The sequence below is a fragment of the Daktulosphaira vitifoliae genome, unplaced genomic scaffold, assembly GCF_025091365.1.
Source record: "Daktulosphaira vitifoliae isolate Bord-2020 unplaced genomic scaffold, ASM2509136v1 Scaffold_3, whole genome shotgun sequence".
NCBI classification, from domain to species: Eukaryota; Metazoa; Arthropoda; class Insecta; order Hemiptera; family Phylloxeridae; genus Daktulosphaira; species Daktulosphaira vitifoliae.
The window spans coordinates 44,344,571-44,367,122 of NW_026099574.1; the positions used below are offsets into that span (position 1 = coordinate 44,344,571).

Below are 22,552 nucleotides of genomic sequence, written 5' to 3' on the forward strand. Positions count from 1 at the left end.
GCGATTATTAAGTCAATGCCAGGTGATTTTTTACTGCGTGTTTTTGGATAGTGTAATTAACTTTGTCAGAAGTAAAATACTTTTTGGGAGACATAGTGGCATAGAAGCCTTTAAAATGTATCAACATTATTGATATGGTCTGGGTTAGCTATATCAGAATGAGGTTTGAATATTTCAAACAGATGTCTAAATACTTTATCGGCATCTGTTAAGGCAAAAATAATATCAAGGTTAGTTAATGGAGGTAAAGAGGTTTCTTTATTTGAATGGAAAAAGGTACTTTTGACCATTAAATTATTAAATTATTTAAGTGATATACTTATTCCAATTTAACAAATCATGGAGTATTTTTTATATTCATTCCTTATACTTTATAGCTTATAATCCACTAAATTTATTGCAAAATAAATGCAGTACCTATTAAAAGTATTTTTTGTTTCTATTAGTTATATATATTTCTTGATTAATCAATTATTAATTCCTTTTTAGCAATTCTGATCATTCTGTATATACTTAAAGCAATGTTGTAATTATTAATAATTTCTTTAGAAACTTTTTAATTAATAAAATATAAGGCTAAATTAAAAAAAAGAACGAACAATTAATTGGAAATTAGTTATTATGATGTCAGATAAAAATTTTATGTAAATCAATATTTTTAATTTTTACCAATATAAAGTATTACATTTACGAATAAATGTTTAGCTATAGATCAATTTTTAGTCTAAATCTTATTCAGTAAATTAAGTAATTAGTGAAGTAAGTAAATTGATTAAGTGATAATTTATTTTTTAATTTTTTACTGATGAAATGAAATATTTCAAAAAATTAAATCTCAAGAAATTTTAAATCTCTAAAAGTACATACTATTAAATATCATAAAGTTAGACTTTCATTTGGGCAATTGAAATTCATAGAAAATGAATTAGAGTCATCTGGAATTTGAAAATTGGGTGTACTTTATTTTGAACTATTAACTTTGTTTACAATTTCATTGACGAATAAAATAAAAATTGCCTAATTTACACCCTGCATTAAATTATTCAACATCCATTAAAAATATATGCATATAACACTTAGTTAACACATTGAATCTTTATAATGAATATGTAAGGTTGGGTTAAAATTCCTAATAAATATTAAAATCCAATAAAAGGAATTCATAAAGATAAATGTCACGGCGTTTCGAAATGGTGTACAGCCTTCTGTCGGCAATTTTCAAGTGGCCAATAATAAAGTGATCCAAGTAATGATGTTACTTATTGATAATCTCACGAGTTACTAGAACTAAAATTTGACTTTTACCCGAAATTTAGTAACACTAGGTCTTATATGTTAATATAAAGCTTATACCTAAAAAGCTACAGATCAAATCGTTGCGAATCTGATACAATATATTTATAGTTCTTATTATAAAAATAAAATATGCATAATTATCTATTTAAACCTATATAAAGCATTTAATAATATTGATATCAGTTTAATATTATTTAATTAAAAAAAATAAAATTAGGAAGTGCGATTTTAGCATCATTTTTGTCATAGTTAAACAACATAATACAACATGATAAAATAAACGAGTGTGTTAATTTTCGGTACCCTTAAAATGTTGGATACTTAGAGAATTTTCGTTGACTATCGTTTTAAGCTAAATTTCATTAAAAAATACCTGAGCCAGTTTGAGAAAGGATACCATCTTTATTATGCTTCTTTTTTTTTGAGATGCAGCATGTAAATAATCTTAGACACCGACGATAAAAATTCTTCATTTTTAACGAATCAAAATACCTTTTCAAAATTTTTAATTTAACAACAAGCTAATATATATTTGTGTAATAATGCTAAATATCACATGGCAACTAATATTTTACATTTTTTGTTCTAGATTCTATAAATTCATATCAAAATAGGCTATCACTGTGGAACTAGTACTGTTTTATTCACATTAAATATTACTTCAAATTTATTCTTAAATTTATGAATTATTAATTTTTTTTTTTAACATCGAAGTTTAAATTCAAACTTTTTAAATTTTGCAGGACTTTTATAGCCTAATTTGAAGGACAAAACAATTTTTTTTTTTTCAGAAACTTTTAGTTATGTTCTTTCAACCCATATCATATTTGAATCGATTTATAATTTTTTTTGTATCGTTTTACGATCTTGAACACGAATGGTTTGCTGAAAAAGCTAACTTTATTATCTCATTACACAAATGTGAGTGAAGTTTACATAGTACTTATTTTTAGGCAATTAAAATGTCTGGTGAAAATGTGACGATGGAGAAATAATTTAACACTACCTATAGAATTTACAAAATTTTCAATTTGCGTAAAATCCAATAAACTACATCATTTTCAACATTCAATTTTTATTTTTTGTATTTATTCTGCGTTCTGTACTAGATTTGGGACTGATAATAAAATCCTAGGAGCAAAGTCTGAGTTCGGAAAAGCACAATTACTTTTCTTATTATAGTTCAGTACATCAATAGGTGTTTTTGACTCATCAACTATATTTTAACAAATTAGAAGTTTTTCAAATAAATCATGCGCTCAAATATCTTTTTCATTTTCAGATTGTAGATGTAATTTTTTAAATAATGGCGAGTAAGTGAGTTTTCGATTTATCTGTATTAAATCCAGTTTCTCTACAATTTTTAAAAGTCCATTAAATAATTTTAAGAAATATTCAAGTCCACATTTGAAATTTGTAAATTTTTGTTGACAATGTTCACTTTACTGAATACTGTATACCAAATATATAAACTCATAAGAATTTCTATTGTATTAATCTCTGAAATCAATAAATTAGTTTGATTTTTAATTAGCGCGCCATGTGTTGTATCTAATATTTCATCTAACCCATTAGTAATTTTTTTGACTTGAACCTTTATATTCTTTCCCATTTTGTCTCTGGCCATTTTTTTTTATTGTGCACTTACGTCAATGTTTAGAGAATATAATTTTAATATCACTTATAGAATTTCAAGATTTATAATTTATGTATTATGGAAAATTCATAAACTACGTAATTTTCCATATATAATTTTAGCTTCGATGCGAAGGTATTAGTTTAATGAAGAATAAGGTATTAATTTTACTATAATGTGTTTATTTTTTTGTGTTTGTTACCACTTTTTCTCAACTCTCACTGAACTGATTTCTTTCAACGATACGTCAAAAGATTACAAAACGTATTTAATTGAAGATATTATTCTCAAAAAATGAAAAAATTATCCTTATTCCCCGTAAATGGGGGAAATCTCTAAAAAATAACAAATTTAAAAATCACTTATTTTCGACATTTTTTCAATTTTTTTTACTTAAAACTGCCATAACTTTTCTAAAAATTACCAAATTGATATAATTGTTTTTTTTATATTTACATGAGGTATTTACCTATTATTGTGAATTTTTTTTTTGTAAATTTAAAACATAAGAATGTTAAATAGTAAAAACTTTTCCTAGGTTATTGTGACTAGTTCGCCGACGTCTATTTTTCAATTTTTTCTGACAAATTTAATAAAAATGTAAGTGAAAATTATTCAAAGTTAGGAAAATAATAAAAGAATAATATAGAAATTAATCTAAATAGTTCAGAAATACTGAAAATATACACTTAAAAGTGTTAATAGATCACTCAATACTGAAGTGAAAGGAATACAATATTGTCGTTAATAAAACGATAACTAATAAGTAAGATAGATAATACATAATAAAGATAATTTGGCTTGACCATTTAACACAGACACATATACAATGAACAATGACTTGGACAACCATAACATAAATAAACTTTAAAATGTAAGTGGTATATTTGTAATGTAACATTGAAACCAATGATAAAGGAATAAAACAATGAAATTTGATTATCATGAGTAAAGAGTGTTCGTCCAGCGTGTAAGGTTATGTTTGACATGTCGTCAAAAAATGGGGCCCGCCTTGTGGCGATACAGCAGTTCCCTGCCGACGAGCTTCGCCACTTTAATGGCGCGATCTGTCGTGCTCTCACTTTGGAGGGAAAAGATGCACTTTGACATAAGGTACAGCCTCTCCCCTTCGTTCTCTACCCCTTGAAACGAATCATACGCCTCCTTCTCCTCCGGGGAGTACTTTCCTCCATTCGCCAAGTCGCTTGCCATCATGCCCAGGATAGTAGTGACAGAACTCTGAAAAATCTCTAGGGCCTGAAACTTCCCGCAAGGGAGGCAATGCTCAAAAGCATTTTGGCCCATCATTCTCCATTGGAGTTCCTTCCAGCACGTAAATCCAGACATCGTAAGCCTGCAGCGGCACTCTCCCGAGCTAGCCCTGAAGTCTACGAAACTCCTGGAGCGGTAACTGTTTTTTTTACATGGTGACCTTCCATATATGATTTTTACGATAAATTCTAACCTGCGTTTTACCTACTGTCAGGGGATTTGTTTTCGGTGTTGCCTTCACCTAGGTGGTCGCCTTACCAAGCTATCGGTAACCCAACCCTTTATACAGTTTCCCTCGAACGCTACCGCTTATTCGTCCACTATAAGTGGCTTATATCACAGCTACCCTGCATGTCTGCAGGGTAAACGAGCGAACGAGGGGCTCATTGTCCACGATCGCTTATTCGTCAGCCCAAATTAATGGACTGCTTATTTCGTGGCTAACCTGCATATCTGCAGACCTTTCCTCCATCCGCAACCTGAGGACGCGCCCGATTCCCCAAATTAAGGAAACTGCGCTCATGCCGACGTTTTGCAGCCCCATAGAGCCCGATCCAACCGACACAGTAGCGCAGCAAAACAGGCTACCTTACACACCCTAGAATACACGATTCCATAAAGGAAAGACAAGGAATTCTGGTTTAATAGTACAGCAAAAATATGATAAAAGGGAATGAAAATTATACAGGTGTATTTTTATCAAAAAATAACTTAAAATAAAATACGACCATTGATCAATAAAGAAAAATGTTCATAATCAATAAATAAAGAAACATTATGCAATATGTACATGTCATACAATCGAGACACAAGATTAAGAAGTAAAAGAGAATACATTTTTCATAAAGTTTTACCATTAAGGTTTTCTTTAATGAACTAAACAACTGAAAACTAATCAGTAACAGGTAAAGTTTAAAAAAAAAATAAAATAAAATGTTTCAGTTTAGGCCTTAACAATTTAAAGTAGTACTATTAATCTAAGCAAAATATATTGAAATATACCTATTATTTTAAAATGGATATTTAACCACAAGCTAGAGATTGAATTTAAAATCATAAACCTAAAAGATATTATACTATGTAACCTAATTAACAGTATGAGCAATGTTCTATTATGATAAAGGTGAGCCCCTAAAAAGAATTTAATAAAGTGCTGCTCATATACAATAAGACAGCAATAAAAACAACTATGATGAGTAAATACCACAGTTCAAAGAAAAGTTAAGTAGTCATAAATGACTTTAAGAAAATATATTTGGCTAAACAAATTAATGGTTCAATCATAATACAGTAGTACAAATACCACAGCAAAATAAATAATAAATAGAAAGACCACCCCCTTAAAAAAACATTACACACACATATTAATTGGAACATCAACATAATGCGTCAAATGCAGTAAAAGATTCACATCAAACTATAGGAAATAAATATATCATGATCCCAGGAGTTATCCATTATAAGAAGCATATGACCACTTTAATATAAGAGAATTATTATTTCAATTTGAATTTATAAGAACGTAGAGATTATAAGAGAATTTAATAGGAAACATGAGCATGACAGATCCAACGCACGTGTCAAGGTATAATAGACATGTCACCAACGTCAATGGGTATCCTCTACATAAAGGTAGAGGACCCAATGTGTTGTTCACCATGTCCACCCTGATCGCACCTGAGATTACTGTCAGTTCATGGAACAAGAGGAAAAATGAAAAAATATGCTATAAAATTTATTTAAATTTGGTCTTGATATTACTAAACTAGACTATTATTAATTATTCACAATTAAATTAATTAAGATATTTAATTATATAAATTAACATTATATGAAAGTTAACTGTTTATATTATTTGTCTTATCTTTTTATTACTATCATTAATAAATTAGATCATTCATCAGAGCTCATCACTGGCGATGATACCAATGACTATTCTGTAGCTGCAGAATCAGAGGACATAAAGTTACTAAAAGTTTTTAACTATAGTGATGACTTGAGAATGACAGAGTTCAAAGGTATTATAAAATAAATTATTTTTAATATCTCTCTACCTAATTAACAAGCAAATTGTTATAGATAAATAATTAAAGGCTTTCGATGAAAATGTTTGTACAGATTTTATTGATAATATTCATTCTAATACAGATCTACCGATAGTTATTGCAATTCCTTCTCAAAATGTAAGTTAAAGAATAGATTTGCAAGAAAATCGCTTAATATGTTTGATTACTTTATAATTATTAAGTGTGATTTTATAATTTGTAATAACTAAAAATAAAGTTGATGGAGGTGGTATTAATAAAGAAGATGCAAAATAAAAGAATGAGCAAAGCTAACTACTTAAGTGTAATCGCCAGAAGAGAAAAAATAGAAGTGACTCTTTGACGGATGTCAAAGGGCTGATCAGATCCCAGAGGGCTCTTAGGTCTGTTATAATGAATCATAGTAATAAAATTTCATGTGATAATTTAAGTTATTTAATTGAAAGAAAGGTGTCCTTTACAACGCGGTACGAGGAGAGATTTGTATTGTATCATTGTTTGTTTAGGATATGTAAACAAACAATGACGAGTAATGTGTTGTATATTGCTAATCCATACGTGAAACTGTATGAGCTCATTTATGGCTTATTCGGTAAGAATTATGTAAAAAAAATTAATCGACTACACGCCTAAGCGACGTCAGTAAATCTCTGCTAAGCATAGGTGAAATGTATTGATTTCATTAAGTAATATAAAAGAATATTACAAATTGTAAACTCATTTACTTAATTGCTTGATGACAAAACAGAATATGAAAATTATACTATGCCAAATAATCAAACAGGATTTGTGGAAACAACACATATTTTGACAGGTGCGTACTGTTATATATAGTATATACATATATTTGGAATGCTACTAGTCACAATTGTGACATCCAAAATGATTAATCATCTTGGATCATAAAAGAAAATGTTATGAATAATAGAAATGTATATAATATTCTTTCTTTCTTATTGCTTTTATTAGTCCATTAAGGGCCATAGCGACCTCCCTCTAGGAGGATGTTTTCTTAACCATTTATACTTCGGGATGGGTGGTTAGTCCATCGCCGGAGAGTGGGATGGCAACTCCAATAACCGACCTGACCTCTCGTTCGGCAAATGAAGCCGCCCGTACCGAGTTTCGAACCGGAGGCGACCGACTCGGCCACACCGTCCCACTTATATAATATATACAATTCTAATTTATTTAGAATAATTATTATAATTGCATTTTACAAATTATACAAGATGAAATAAATTATTAAATTATTGTTATAAAGAAAACACCTTACTTGCTATACTTTAATATCAATACTCACTAACTGATCTAGTGAATCTTAACTTAAAAAATTTAAATAATTTGTCAAAATTATAAAATATTTCATGATTACTTTTAGATAGTTTGAATGGCACCTCATGTTGCTATAGTCTAATCAAGGATTTTATTAAATAAATATAGTTTTAAGAAACTAAAAAAAACAGGCTTTTAAAGCACATCGAACTAAAAAGTTAAAAATAATTTTTTAAATAATACTAATATTTTTAGTTAATTATTGTTTTAAGCTTATTTTAAAAATTATTTTTAACTTTTTAGTTCGATGTTCTTTAAAATAGTGTTTTTTTTTGTTTTTTTAAACTTGTAAGCCAAATTTACAAGGACCCCGAGGAAGATTCACTCTGAGATGAGGAAAAGCCGGAGCACCAGGGATTTTGGTACCTTATCCTAGGGAGAAAGGTTATAAATAAGCTATGATTTAGTACAATTATTAAAATGTATTAAATATTACAAACAAACTGTTTTTTTTATCATAACATAAAAAAAATATTTAAAAGAGAATTGTACATAAAATCCAATTAAATAATTAATTAAAAACATATGCCTCGAATAAAAGGGAAGATATAAAGAACAAAAACACTACAGTAAATTATTAAAGTTAAGAGAAACAAAAAAAAATAAAAGTAATGATGAAACTATAGTCAAACACAAGAGAAATGTGTATACAAGATATCAGAGCTTTAAGATAACTCCATCAATCTTAAAAATATATAAGTTGAAAATTATTCAATTAATATTACTTCAGCCGGTAAAATACTTTTTAGTTATATTATACATTATGTTCACATAAATGTAATACAATAGTGGTTTTCCACAATCATGTATCGCAAGTTGTATATAGACAGTCATGCAACGACATAGGTATTCTCTCCTAAAGAGAAATTTACTTTATTATGACAAAGAGTATATCCATTTCCATAATTATAATATTAAAGAGTCGATTTAATTAATAAATAATAGATAATAACATAGGAGAATATAGAAAAAAAATCAGGGTATAATGAACATGTCACCAACGTCAATAGGTAACCTCTACATAAATTTAGAGGGCCCTTTAAGATGTTCACCATGTCCACCCTGATGACGCCCGAGGAATTGTCAGCTCATGAAACAAGGGGGAGAGATAAAGGAAAAAAAATATAAGAATTGACCATCTGTCATAGAAAATTCCTAGTTAACATGTATATAGTTATTAACTAATAAAATACAGACATCATGGCAATTTAACCAAAAGAAGAGAAAATAATGAATTAAAATATGCACACTGTGCGAAAATACAAAAAGATAAAATATACCATATTAAATAAATATTTACAATATTTACGTTGATTTTTTTAAAAATAACTTACACCTAAAAAATATCAATAAATATAATAGTTTTTAATTAAATTAAAAAAAAAATTGAATTTACGAGAAATGTAAAACAAAATTTAAGATATCCATTTTGTATAGTGCACTTAAGAGAAAAAATTGATAAAATCTATTATATTAATGTTCAGTAGTGAATTTCTTATAGCATAATAAAGTTTGTGAAAATTTGAATTTTTATAATGTTTTTCACGATATTAAACATTGAAATATGTATTGAGAAAGACAGAAGAAAACGAATCTTCTCACACAAAATATATCTTATAGGTATGTAACTTTTTATATGGAAAGTTTGTTCTGTCTGTTTTTCAATACATATTGCGTCAAATCCAAATAACCATAAACAATAATTTTACATGATTGAAATGTTGAAAGGTCAAGGTTAACAATATAACGTCTGTGCACGTAAAGTTTACGTTACGTAAAACCAGTGACATTGCAATATATTTAAATCAACAAATAATCTCACAAAATGATTCAGCTAAATATCTGGGAATACACCTTGGATGGCTTGAAAATACTTCAGGATAAACTGCACAAACTCTATTGGTTAATTGGAAAATATTTTGAATTATTACAAGAGAACAAACGTCTCTTATACTTAGCAATCGCAAAATAAGTCTTGACTTACAGAATTCAATTGTGTAGGTCCAACATAGTTATATACAATGCTGACAAAATATCGTACTTGGTACAATCGTCAAAGCTACCGATTCGATAGAAATGATATTTTATCAAGGAATGTTATATGTTATATATAAATTTCTGGACGGTAATAAGTATATAAGTTGGTACAATCATTATCAGAACAGTACAGTCTTTACCGTCTATGTGGGTTTCACTCCGAAGAGATTAACCTACAACCGTTTGCACTAGGTGCTATTCGCCGGGCACGGAGGATCAGTAAGCGAGGAGCCACAAGTCGTTCCATGGTCACCATGGCTTCAAACGGAACACCAGCGCCAGATAACTAAGTTATCCGTACTGTTCGCCTATAAGAACAGTACAGTATTAATAATCTTATTTATTTACTATATGATGTATGAGTTTATCCTAAAAATTAAAATCTATCTGTGATAACTATGCTTCCCAACGTCAAATCATGGTAACCAATATTTTTATCAAAATTAAATGTTTTACATAGTCCTAGGTAAAATAATCTGACGATTTTTTTGTATAATTATTCTATAATATAAATACAATTATTATAATTATAAATTAATAATTATTTTATATACCAAGGAAATATTTAAGGAGGATATGGGCGATTGCTCCCTTGAACCAACGCTGTCAATATTTTTTAGGCTACTTCTAAGAAATAAGAACCTAATGACCTTTTCTTGATCATCACTTTGATATTAAGCAAAAAAAATTCTATAGCATGTTTAACAAAATAAAAAAAATTAAATATCCTCCTAAAATACGCCCAAAGAGATGCGAAGCCTAGTATATTGTTCTGATTATTATTTATAAATAATATATCATAAATAACTATCAAATCATATTATGATTTGTGTTAATATTGTTGAAATTTGATCTTTTTATGTGGGAGTCATGTTACGTTAATATACAAATATCATCACTACAACATGAAAATTACAAAGACATCACACTCAATATAAATAATACACAAATACAAATTATACTAAACAATATAAGAAAACAAATTATATGTTATTTATTTTACATCAATCGAGATATAAATATAAGCAGTCTTAGAGGGGAGTGAAGCCACTCTTGAAACATTATCATTGTTTATGTCATGAGCACAAACCTGGCCAAATTTCCACTGTAGAGGAGTTAAGTTATCCTTTTTAATCAATACCAATTTACCTATCTTAAGTCATTTTTTTAACCCGATTTGCCTTTTACTAATGCTGAATTAATTATTGATGACTCCCACCTCGTCCCTAATCGGAATAACAGTTCGATGATACTTTTCCATCAATCTAAGTGATTTATGGCGGTAATAAAGGATATATGCTCTGGTATGGCTGATGTTAATAAATATGGATTGGATGGATCAAAGGAAAGAGTTGCGAAGAGATAGGAGTTGTCTCTACTCTTGTTGGAATGGTGCTAAGTTCTTTAAATGTAAGATGAGCTTCCCCTATTTAGTCTTATTGGGTTAAATATAATTACTACGTTTCATAATTGGTTGGTTTATATCTAAATTGCCTATATTGTATTTAAAAACATCGTCGTCTAGACACCAAAAACTGAGTATTTTTATTGTTTGATCGTTTAACGATGGCTCACTTCGGTCAATAGTGTCGTAAATGCCCAATGCTTTGTATTACGCATCTTACATTTATTATTGAAACATTTCTAATCTATATTTAATATTACTTCTAATTGATTATTGTATACTATGCATCTTATCTTAATATAAATTATCATGTTATTTTCAAATTTTATAAAGTAAACTAAAAATCATTAAAAGCGCTGTCAGCAAAACAAATGATGGGGTGATTAAAAATAATATAAAAATGTGCTGATTTTCTAAAAGAGGCACACTTAAAGCTTTGAATTCAGTGTAGAAATCAGAATTCTTTTATCTAATTAAATTTTTCTCAAACTAGCCGCGACTCCTTGTTGCCGTCGGTTCATTTTAAGACTATATTGAATATAATTATTTTTGCATCGAGACTTTATTTATTTACATGAAAAACATTATAAATCTTTACGCAAATCTCTACGATCATTTACACGTTATTTACAAAGGCAAATCATTTCATATTAACACAATTATTTAGAATTAATAATCCGAATAAAGAAGAATAAAGCAATAGATCATATATTTATATTCTTTTTAAAACTTTAATTAATTCTTATAGACTAGTTCATAATGCATAATCACATTACCGCCTCTTCGTTGCCTCAATGTACTATATAACGTGCTTACCATTTAGATCATTTATAATATGTCTATAATAGGAACTTTTATCATTTCTTTTTATAACTACTTTTCTTTATTGTTCTAAGCCCTCGGACTCTACAACCGCCATAGAACCTCGTTGCTCACGATTTGACCAAATCCCCAAATATCCAACCTTGATCAATATACCCAAAACATATCTTAATTTTGTTTATTTTTTATATTACTACAAAAACATTATTCATATCGCCTAGTAAATTGCGGTCATGTGGTATTGAACAGAGTATTTTAAATTGCAATATGTATACTTTAGGAATGATTTTATATACCAAACGTGCTAAAAGCAACGTTGCACATAATTCTTAGTCGCGGCAGCGACACTACACTCAACGGGGTCACGTTGGACTTCACGCAAATTAGTTATGCGTTATCAGTATGCGTGCCATACTCATCTATTCTGTGTACAAACAACGGTGCACCGTACGCACGTTCGGAACTATCGGAAAACCTATGAAACTGATAGTCCACAATTTTATTACTTGTAAACAATTTACTAGGTATACACATTTCATTTACTAATGTTAATTTTTCAACCAACTCGTTTTAATATGTTGCGGCTAGGACTCATCCCAGTAACTTTATTTTCCATAAATCCCGAATAAAATATTGCGTTTCGTAATTTGTTTATTGCCATATATATTTTTTTAAATCTGACCATTTACCTGTCCGTAATGAGCGTTAAAATCACGAATTATATGTACAAAACGTAGATAACTTTTAACTTGACCTGATACCTTTTCTTCTGTGTCTCAATGACCGCCAAAATAAACAAAAAAATTTATTTTTGTTGGCTATTATACATTTTATTTTATCAATAAATTTAAGTGCTTACATGAACTCTAATGTGAATAATATATTAAATTTTATTATTACCTTAAATAGTACAATTTGTTGAACACCTTAAGTTTTAATACTAACTAATTAAATAGTACAAACAAAAAGTTTGTTCTGGTATGTTACATGTAAGGATAGTAAAAATTAAAGGAGTCTATGTTTAGCTGCATACAGTCCTCTGTATAGTGACCAAACGTTAAACAGTAATAGCACCTGTAGGTGCAAAAAAAGTTAATTTTTTTTTATTGTTAAAACATTTAATAATTACCGTTGACCATATATTTTTCCAATTATCTTTATATTCTTCGCCCAATTTGGTCGCGAAGCATCAATAACAAACTTAGCTTTTTGTGGAGCTCTATGATATCGAAAATAACCAACTATATCTTCCTATGAAAAAAAAGTAATTTTAACTCTAGAATCTTTTTCATTTCATTTAAATTCATCAATATATATTTGCTGTATGGCAGAACCACGTAACTCGATTTTTAGAAATTATTTTAGAGGAAACAAAGAATACATTATTTTTGCATTAGAATATAATGGATATGTTATTTTAATGGTTTATTACTGCAATAATAAATATGCTTACTCTATTGAAATAATAACATTTCCCATCATTTGTGGTAATTCTTCCAGCTTCATTATAGTTTCCAAAGTAACGTATAATGCCTTCTTTGTTTATACGCCTATTCAAGCCTTCTTCATCAACAGTTACGTTGTGTTCTGTCGTACAGTTTGAGTTATTATTCTCAGTTTCATTGTTTGACGTGCAAATCCATCTCGTATCTACTTCCGACTTCACAAATTCTACAGGATCTATGATATGCTCAATGCTCTCTTCATTCTTTTCTTCGCCCACTAATTCATCTACTAATACAACGCTTTGAATATCGATATCAATATTTTCTACTGGGACCAACTCTGTTTGATTATCACTAATATTTGCATATCTATTATACTCCATAACTTCTAATTAATAACATTTAAAATTTTATTTTTAAGATTGTTTAAACAATAACTAATCTAAATATTATTTTTCCTACTGAATTTGTATAAAATTACACTAAATGATTTATTGAACTAGAAATGTACAATATCTTTATATTCTTTTATCAATAATTGATAATGAATTTTCATAATTATTATGAAAATACATTATAGGTAAAATTTAACTAATATTGTAGCTATTTATCTATTGAGAGTGCACTTATATTCATGATATACGGGTGCTAGATATTAAATGATTCAACTATTTTGATGTATAAAAATTATAACACAATTTTACAATTTTTATAGGTATGAAAAATAATATACCTCCCTATTTTTATTATAATAATCAATTTTGACACTGGTAGAAACTTTAACTTTTAAAAGGTTGTTTATCATTTAGTATTTCAATTGAAAAACATTAACACACTTTATTTTCGTAATATTATTAATTTACGAAGTAGTTAATTACTCACTACTAGTATAATATTTATTTTTTATATTAATTATACTGACTCGAACATGCAGTCATTATAATTTAATGAACTACTCATTTATTGGAATTTCATTTTTTTTTTTTTTTTTTTTTTTGAAAATAGATAATTTGTACAATTTAGAGCACAATATGTATATGTATTGATATAATACATATACATGATAAATTTAAGATAGAAGCCACTCATTGGTGACACTTAAATTTGATAATATAACATTTTGTCTGTTCTACCAATAAGGTATTTTATCTTTAGGCGTCTAAGATTGCCTGGTATAATGTTATTATACAGTTTATAAGACTATATTACTATTTTGAGCCCGTACGTCCGTATTGGATTTATATAATAAGTTTTTAGTTTTTAGGTTAATTAATTATTTATTAGTAAATGAATGAACAAACGAGCGTAGTAAGTGACTTCGTAAATTTAAAACGAGTCTTTTTTACGAATATTGTATCCATGTTAATCGTTTGTCGAGGGTTAAACCTAAATATTTCACTGTATCAGAAGAAGGAATTAGAGTATTATTTAAAGTGACATTAGGACAAGTATAGTGACGTCAAGTAAAAATTGTGTGTTCCGATATGTCATGATAAGATTTTTTCGCCAGTTATTTCATTTGGTCATGAGGTTAATGTAGCTTTTTAAGTTAGTAGAGGCAATATCTGAGTTTTCATATATTGAATTAATGGCTTTACCATCAAAATAGTAAGATATTTCTGTGTGAAGTGTATTGGGTTGATCTGGAGGAGAAATTTTAAACAGCTTAGAGAATTAAATTCTTCCTTGAGGAACACTAGCATAGATTTTTTCAATTTTAAAATATAAAATTATGGAAAAATAATTTTTTTTAGTTTATATAGTATGTTTTTATTCTTTATCAAAGACTTGACTTGTGTCTAGGAATGCACACGAGCAGTAAAATTTTTGCTTAAAGAAAAAAGAAATATCCTCTATAAGTCAATGAGCTTTATTGATTGTACTGTGGGAGGTTGGGTTGGGTTAAAGAAAGCCAAATTGTAGACCAGTGAGTGGGAAAAATTGGAGTCTCGGGGTCCGCGTTCGGCGCACGTCCATGGTGTTCCTTATGTTGAGAAGTCAGGAGGGGTGGTTTCTGGTATAGGCGTTCGCCGAATCGATGATGAGCCGTAAGAAGGAAGCGGGACGCCTGAGACAGAGACTGCCCCAAGGACCCAATCAGGTAGACTTGCGGGTCTGGTTTCGACCGGCGCGGTAAGGATTTTGTGTTGTGTGTTTTTATGTTTTGTGTCGTGAGTTATTTACCCCCTCGCAAAGCTCTGCCATCACTTCCACGTGGTATAACCCGGCCAACGGATCCCATACTGGGATCCGGCTAACGGCGGAGGCCACACCACGTTGTGAATCAGCTCAAAATTGATCAAGAGCTGATTCACATCGTGGTGGTGTGATTTATAGACGGCGTGGGCCTAATACCTAACGACATTTCCATGGCGGCTTACAATAATGCCGGGTATGAAAAAAAAATAAAATTTGGATCAGGGGAAATATATTTTTTACAACAATTAACAGCAAAAGCCTTTTAGTATAAATCTTTTCCAAACTTTAGAGAAAAATGGTAGTTATCTTGTAGGTCTTAAAAAAAAAGACGTATCAAAAAGTTTGGCAGGTTTTGCTAAAAGAATGATGTTTTAAAAGATTAGCACGTCCATTTTCACCCAAAGCTTACAATACAAGCGGATTAGCAAGCAGGTAACGAATTTTGTAGTTTCACTAAGCTATAGTAGTGGCTAGTTTAATTTAAACATCACTCTAATGTTACTAAGTCTTATATGTTAATATCAACTTGGTACCTAAAATGCTACAAATCAAATCGTTGCGAGTGTGATACAATTTATTTATAGTTCTTATTATTAAAATAAAATATGCATAATTATTTATTTAATCCTATATAAAGCATTCGACAATAATGATATCAGTTTAAAATTATTAAAATTAAAAAAATAAAATTAGGGAGTGCGATTTTAATATCATTTTCGTCATAGTTAAACAACATAATACAAAATGATAAAATAAACGATTGTGTTAATTCTCTGTAGCCTTAAAATGTTGGATACTTAGAGAATTTTCGTTGACTATCGTTTTAAGCTAAATTTAATTAAAAAATACCTGAGCCAGATTGAGCTAAGATACCGTCTTTATTCTTCTTTTTTTTTGAAACGCAGCATGTGAATACTCTTAGACAACGACGAAAAAACTTCTTCATCTTCAACGAATCAAAATACCTTTTCAAAATTTCAAATTTAACAACAAGCTAATATATATTTGTGTAATAATGCTAAATATCACATAGCAACTGATATTTTACTACTTTTATGATTTTCAGACATTTAATTAATTTCATTAAATTAAAAAATCTTTAAGCATAGAGCATAAAAGACCTCTATTCATAGTATAATATTTATTTATCATTACAAAATTAAATAAAATATGATTTCCTTAATTTTGATTAGCATTAAATAATTTAAATGTCATACTAATATTTAATTATTAACTAATTACATACAAAATATGTCATGTGAAGTTGTAAAATATCATTTGATTTAAGTAATCATTAGAATTAGTTAATTTGAATTGTAGTTCTTCTTGTGCTATTCAATGCAAAAACGCATTAATTTTGTCGTGTTACCAAGTCTTTAGCAAATTTACAAATCTTATATAACATAAGTGTATGGATACTTATTACTATCCGTTGAGTATTCCTATAGGTCTTGTTAAGTAAATATCGATATGCTGTCGAGAAATTGTGTTATGATTATTTATGAATTCGTTGTGTTACACCTGTTTGTTGTTCCATTTCCTCGACATAGCCTGACTTAAGACAAAATAAAACAACGATCGTTAACATACCCGCGTGAATATCACTGGGTGCTGCGTTCATTCAGTTTTATAATTGGCAATGACGACTATTTACAGGATACATATATCGTCACACTTAGCACTTTGATTTTAATAGTTAAGTAAATCATGTAACTTATATGAGATAAATGTATTACTGACACTTTATCGTTACTAGACGTACTAAATTTTATCAAAATAAAACTATTTAACTAGATTTATGCCCTTTGAATTTATAATACTCATTACATAAAATATAATATGATACACAACAATCAATAAGTGATGTAAGGTACTAAACACTATTCCTGACTTCAGTTTTACTCTGATTTTTTTATTAAATTGTATGATATTACTGTTTATTTGAAAGTGATCGTCCAATACATGGATTTGTGGTGTTCAATGCAAAAACACATTGCTTTCGACATGTAACAACGTCTATAGAAAATCTACAAATATTATATATGGAATTTATATATAATATACATCTTATATCTATATACACAATAAATATATTATTTCTTGCATATTTTAAAGATATCAAAAATATTATCCATTAGACATCATATGTACTAGAAATACAATATAAATTATTTATTTATATTATGAATTTTAAATTATTAAAGTATAAAATTATTATCCACCTGATGTACATAGAACAAATAACCTATATGGTTAAAGAATACTCAACAATTACTAAGTACATACTAAAGGGACTACAATTAAAGAAATATATTAATCACAGTCGGGATTTTTCGATTATTAGTATATTTCAACCAATATATAAAATATTTTTTAGTGTGAAAACCATTTTGATGAAAATCAATAATTTTATTATTTATAATATATATATATTTAATATATAATACATTGACCAGGATCCATGTTGTATTGTTTGATTTTATTAAGTGTTCTGGAATCTTTGGAGAGACTATCATAACTTTCTTCATTTTTTAGTATTACAAACAAAGCTAGTTTATTGAAAAATATTGTTGGCTGGTACCATTATAGTCTAAATATTTTCGCCATATGATTATTAAACGACTGCTAATTGTATTTAACAACACTATCTTTATTACCGTTTATAAAGCTACATTCGTTTGTCGACCACTTCCATAGCTCTAACCTGGCGCTTTTTGTCATCTTCATAATATCGTCGCGTAGTATTATCGCTTGTTCATTGTTAACGTACCCATAGGTAAACATAAAAATCATTTTAAGTAGATTGACTCGCGTTCGAATTCTTACTGTATTCTCTCTGTATTTTTACTTTACTAACTTAGGTAGGCACCCAGTTGCTCTAAATCCAGTGGAAGTGGTCCTATACGTCTTTAACTGGAAAACTTTTATTTTCTCCTATGGAGAAGTACGCCATAAAATCCTTTGAAATTCACAATGGTTTTTATTACCCGAATTTGTCGATACTTTTTTGAGATAACGGCTGTTAGAACAAATTTATATATATATATATAAATATATATATATACAGGGTGGCCCACCACTCACTGACAACTTAAATAACTTTTGATCCAGTTAATATTTTTAGCTGATTTTTTTTTTTTAATAATAGTTATACGTTAGGTCTATAGCTATATCTCAATAATTAATTTTTTTACATTTTATTAAAAATATTAATTATTTTTAAATTTTAAATAAAATGTAAAAAAAAAATCTAAGATAGCTATTTTGTAGAGTAGAATTTAAGAAAAATTTTAGTAAAAAAATATCTTATTAATATTCAATAGTAAATATTCTGTAGCGTTTTGAAGTTTGTGAAAATTTGAATTTTCATGTATTATTTTACGGTATTAAACATTGATATATGTATTGAGAAAAGGACAGAAGAAAACGCTATCTTTTCATGATTACTGTGTATACATATGATGATAATATGTATACATTACAAACTTGGCATTAATACCTTGATAAGAAATTAGATAAGGCAATTATTAATTATCACTCTCATTCATCTGTCCTTTTCTCAAGGCCGATATCTTTTTAGCAATACATTTACATTCATGCACATTAGTATAATAGAATATTCAATAAGCCGTGACTGCCGACGTTATTTTTTGCATTGAATCATCAATATCAAAAATATTATGATCAATCTTATGTTTTTCCAGTATCAAAACTGTACCATCTTCTCGGTCAAAAAATTACTCTGGGACTCTGAACCTCCGTAGGACGGCCTCGAGTTCTTCAGGTCCTAGACAAATTTATGCGTAAGACCTGGAAGTCAACGGCCATGAAGGGTTTTTTAGAACGTACTGTTGGCCTCACTTCAGGGGCCTCCTTCTTATTGTCTTTTATCACTTCCGACCACCAAAACTTCGTGGAAGCTACCCTTGATGTCCTCGAGCAACCCTCACTTCTCCCACAAGCGCCACTTCCATGGCTACCTGCGCAGTTCTAGTCACCCCTTTGGATTCCCGTACCTAAAGATGGCCAGCAGCCACTTTCTTTTCTTTTTTTATTTTATTAGCCATTTTTCTATATACCCAGGTCCGTATATATATTTATAAAATTATTGTTACGGGTCCTATATATATATATATATTTACTGTTGTGGGAGGTCTTACATGAGTAGTCGACCAAGGCTCAGTCTAGGCTAACAAGTCAACTCTTTACAGTCATGCAACCTTTAGACCACTTTCGTTCTCAGCATTAAATGTAATCTTTTCCACCATGACACTGGTCAGCTCTAAGTTATAAAGAGAGTGAACGCTCTCTTGAATCTGAAAGCCACGCTCAAGACAATATCATGCGAAGTAATTGAGGTTAGCAGCTTTTTGAGCGCATCCGCTAGAAAAATCGCACCTCTATAAATAATAAGCCCAGCAGACCCTAACGTGTATATAAATTAAGTAATAGTATCTTTATTTTTTCATTATCTAATAACTTAATGTCTAAAACAGTATAGTATTAAAGATATCACAAACTGAAATATCATACATATAAATATAAAATTAATCATAAATTTACTATACTCGTATGCCATTATTATAATTATACACTTAATTAAAAATGTTAAATGATAATGTTATTCTTTTTTTTTATATATCTGTAAAGATTCTTATTTTAATTTAAATGAAGAGACTGTAGCAACTGTAAAAAATACACTCAATAATAAAATATAATCATCATCATCATCATAAACTATTTAGTTAATAAGTAGATAACAAATTAAAATAATAAGTCTAGTTTTATTTCAAGTCAAATATTTATTTAACTCAAAATGATAAATTACATAATCATACACATATTACATATTTTTACATAAATGAATAATATTTTAAAAAGATATTTGCAAAAATTAACAAGATGAAAAAGTTAACTTAAAATTATCACTTGAGAAATATACACAAAAAAGTAGAAAATAATTGTAGAGACACTCAAAATTTAATTTTAATTTTAATCATTATTATGAGGAGAGGGAGTTTGTTTTTATGAACCAAAAGTGTTACGTATGAATAAATATTACATAAATTAGTAGTGGGGATTGTTCACTTCTCGTGAGTGTTATCACTGTCACACATACGATTAACAATTATATTGTTTCTCAATAAAGAATTTTCTGTTAAACTATTTGATGTTGTCTTTCATATTAAAATTACATCAAATTGATGATGAGGAATACGTTTCTTAGATCATACTATCTAAATAAGTGATTTTAATAACTATTAAATATAAATCATACACTTTTATATAAAAAAAAAAGTGCAGTGAAAATTGCTATACTGAACCAAAAATGACTGACACGAAACTAACGGTGAGTTTTAATCAAGTTATTGGTACTTCGGTTACATTTGAACCGGGAATGGATATTACCATTTTCGAGTCAATATTGACAAATTTCTTTTTGGCGAATGAAATCAAAAATTAAGTATAAAAAAAAGCTATGTTGTTATTGTCTGTCAGTGAAGAAATTCATCAAATTTTATTTAGTTTATGTGTACCTAGTACACCAGACACTCAAATATACAGTACATTGTAAAAGCTTCTAAATCAATATTACAAGCAGATTAAATCATACTTTGCGACTAGGCATACATTTTACCAGGCAAAACAACGTACTGATGATACGGCGACAGAATGGGGTGCTCGTGTCAAAAACCTTTGATCGAAATGCAAATTTTCTTCAAAATTAACCACTGTCATACGAGATATATTTGTTGTTGGAACGAGTCTTGGAAAAATATAATACCGACTAATAGAAGAAAACCCTTCTGATCTAAATTTCACATATGTGAATCTAATGGACAGAGCGACTATTAAGGAAGCTACCATGAGAGAAATAAACACTTGGAAAAAGCATGAATTGGAACTTAACTATCAAAAGCAACTTCAACATGGGAATTTGGTTTTTGATACCATCATCTTTAAATTCCAATACAACTTTATTATTTTTTTCAGAAAATATTTTGTTTGTATGAACGAAAAACATACACACACTGCATATTGTCAAATGTATTAAAATCTAGATTTATCGTATCCTTTAATTCCCTTTTTTTAATAACTTTTTTTTTTTTATGTCACTCCCGCTACACATTATTTATGTTTTACTACATATTTCAATATAACTATTTAAAATTTATTCTTAATTTCTTCTTTCATTACCCTACTACTTTTTTATTACACATGGTATACCGTACACATTGTTGGAGTCGTAATTTAACGTATTGTATTATTAAATTAAGTTTTTAATATTAAAACCTGTGGTACAATGTTTGCGGGGCATAAGAGAATGTCTGAATGATCTTAATTCAAATGTCAGCATGCTCTAAACCTCCATCTAAGATTATTTCTAATCACTATCTTCCTCAATGGAGGAAACGTTTAAAACGTTAATCTTAGATTTTGAAATCTATTCATAATTTCTATGGGGAAGGCTTTGACGAGTCGTAGAAGTCACAATATTTATTATTAACTCACTGATATGGGATGAATATTAGAATCCCCCAATTTTAATTTCATTATTAATGAAGCTAATCAACTTCATTCTGGTCATCAGTCCAATTCAACTATCGTAATCCAACATTGCCAAAAGACAAACATCAGTTTTTTATAGAAATCAAAATACTCCTCCAAAGTTGAATTATTAAATTTCTAATAGATTTTTTTTATATGGGTGTAATCCTTGTTTATTTCGACACTCATTTTTAATATACTACGAAATGCAGTTTGAAGTCGTCACGTACATTCATTTGAACAATCAGAATGACAAATGAATGTAAAAAATTCTAAAAAATTTGAATTGATTTAAAATCAGTATAAATTACAAACTCTACATGTAGTTGTATATGGAAATAATATAATTTAACCATGTGTTTGGTTGGATTTCGGTTAACTTTTTTAGCCATTATGCAGTTTGGAGTTGGTGAGTGACTAATTTATAATAATATAAAAACATTTATATTTCAAAAGTTAAGCTATTACAAACCAATCTAAGTTCGAAATACAACATAAATGTCCGAGAGAT

General features: G+C 28.7%; 1 protein-coding gene across 1 annotated transcript; it reads right to left on the bottom strand.

The window, feature by feature from the left end:
- Window positions 1–12,831: 12,831 nt before the first annotated feature.
- Window positions 12,832–13,676, bottom strand: LOC126902187 (uncharacterized). The gene is made up of 3 exons (XM_050679214.1): window positions 13,302–13,676; window positions 12,978–13,099; window positions 12,832–12,922 (listed from the first exon to the last, which is right to left on the bottom strand). The coding sequence occupies exons 1-3, from the start codon at window positions 13,674–13,676 to the stop codon at window positions 12,832–12,834; spliced, it is 588 nt and encodes a 195-aa protein (XP_050535171.1).
- Between the last annotated feature and the right edge of the window lie 8,876 nt (window positions 13,677–22,552).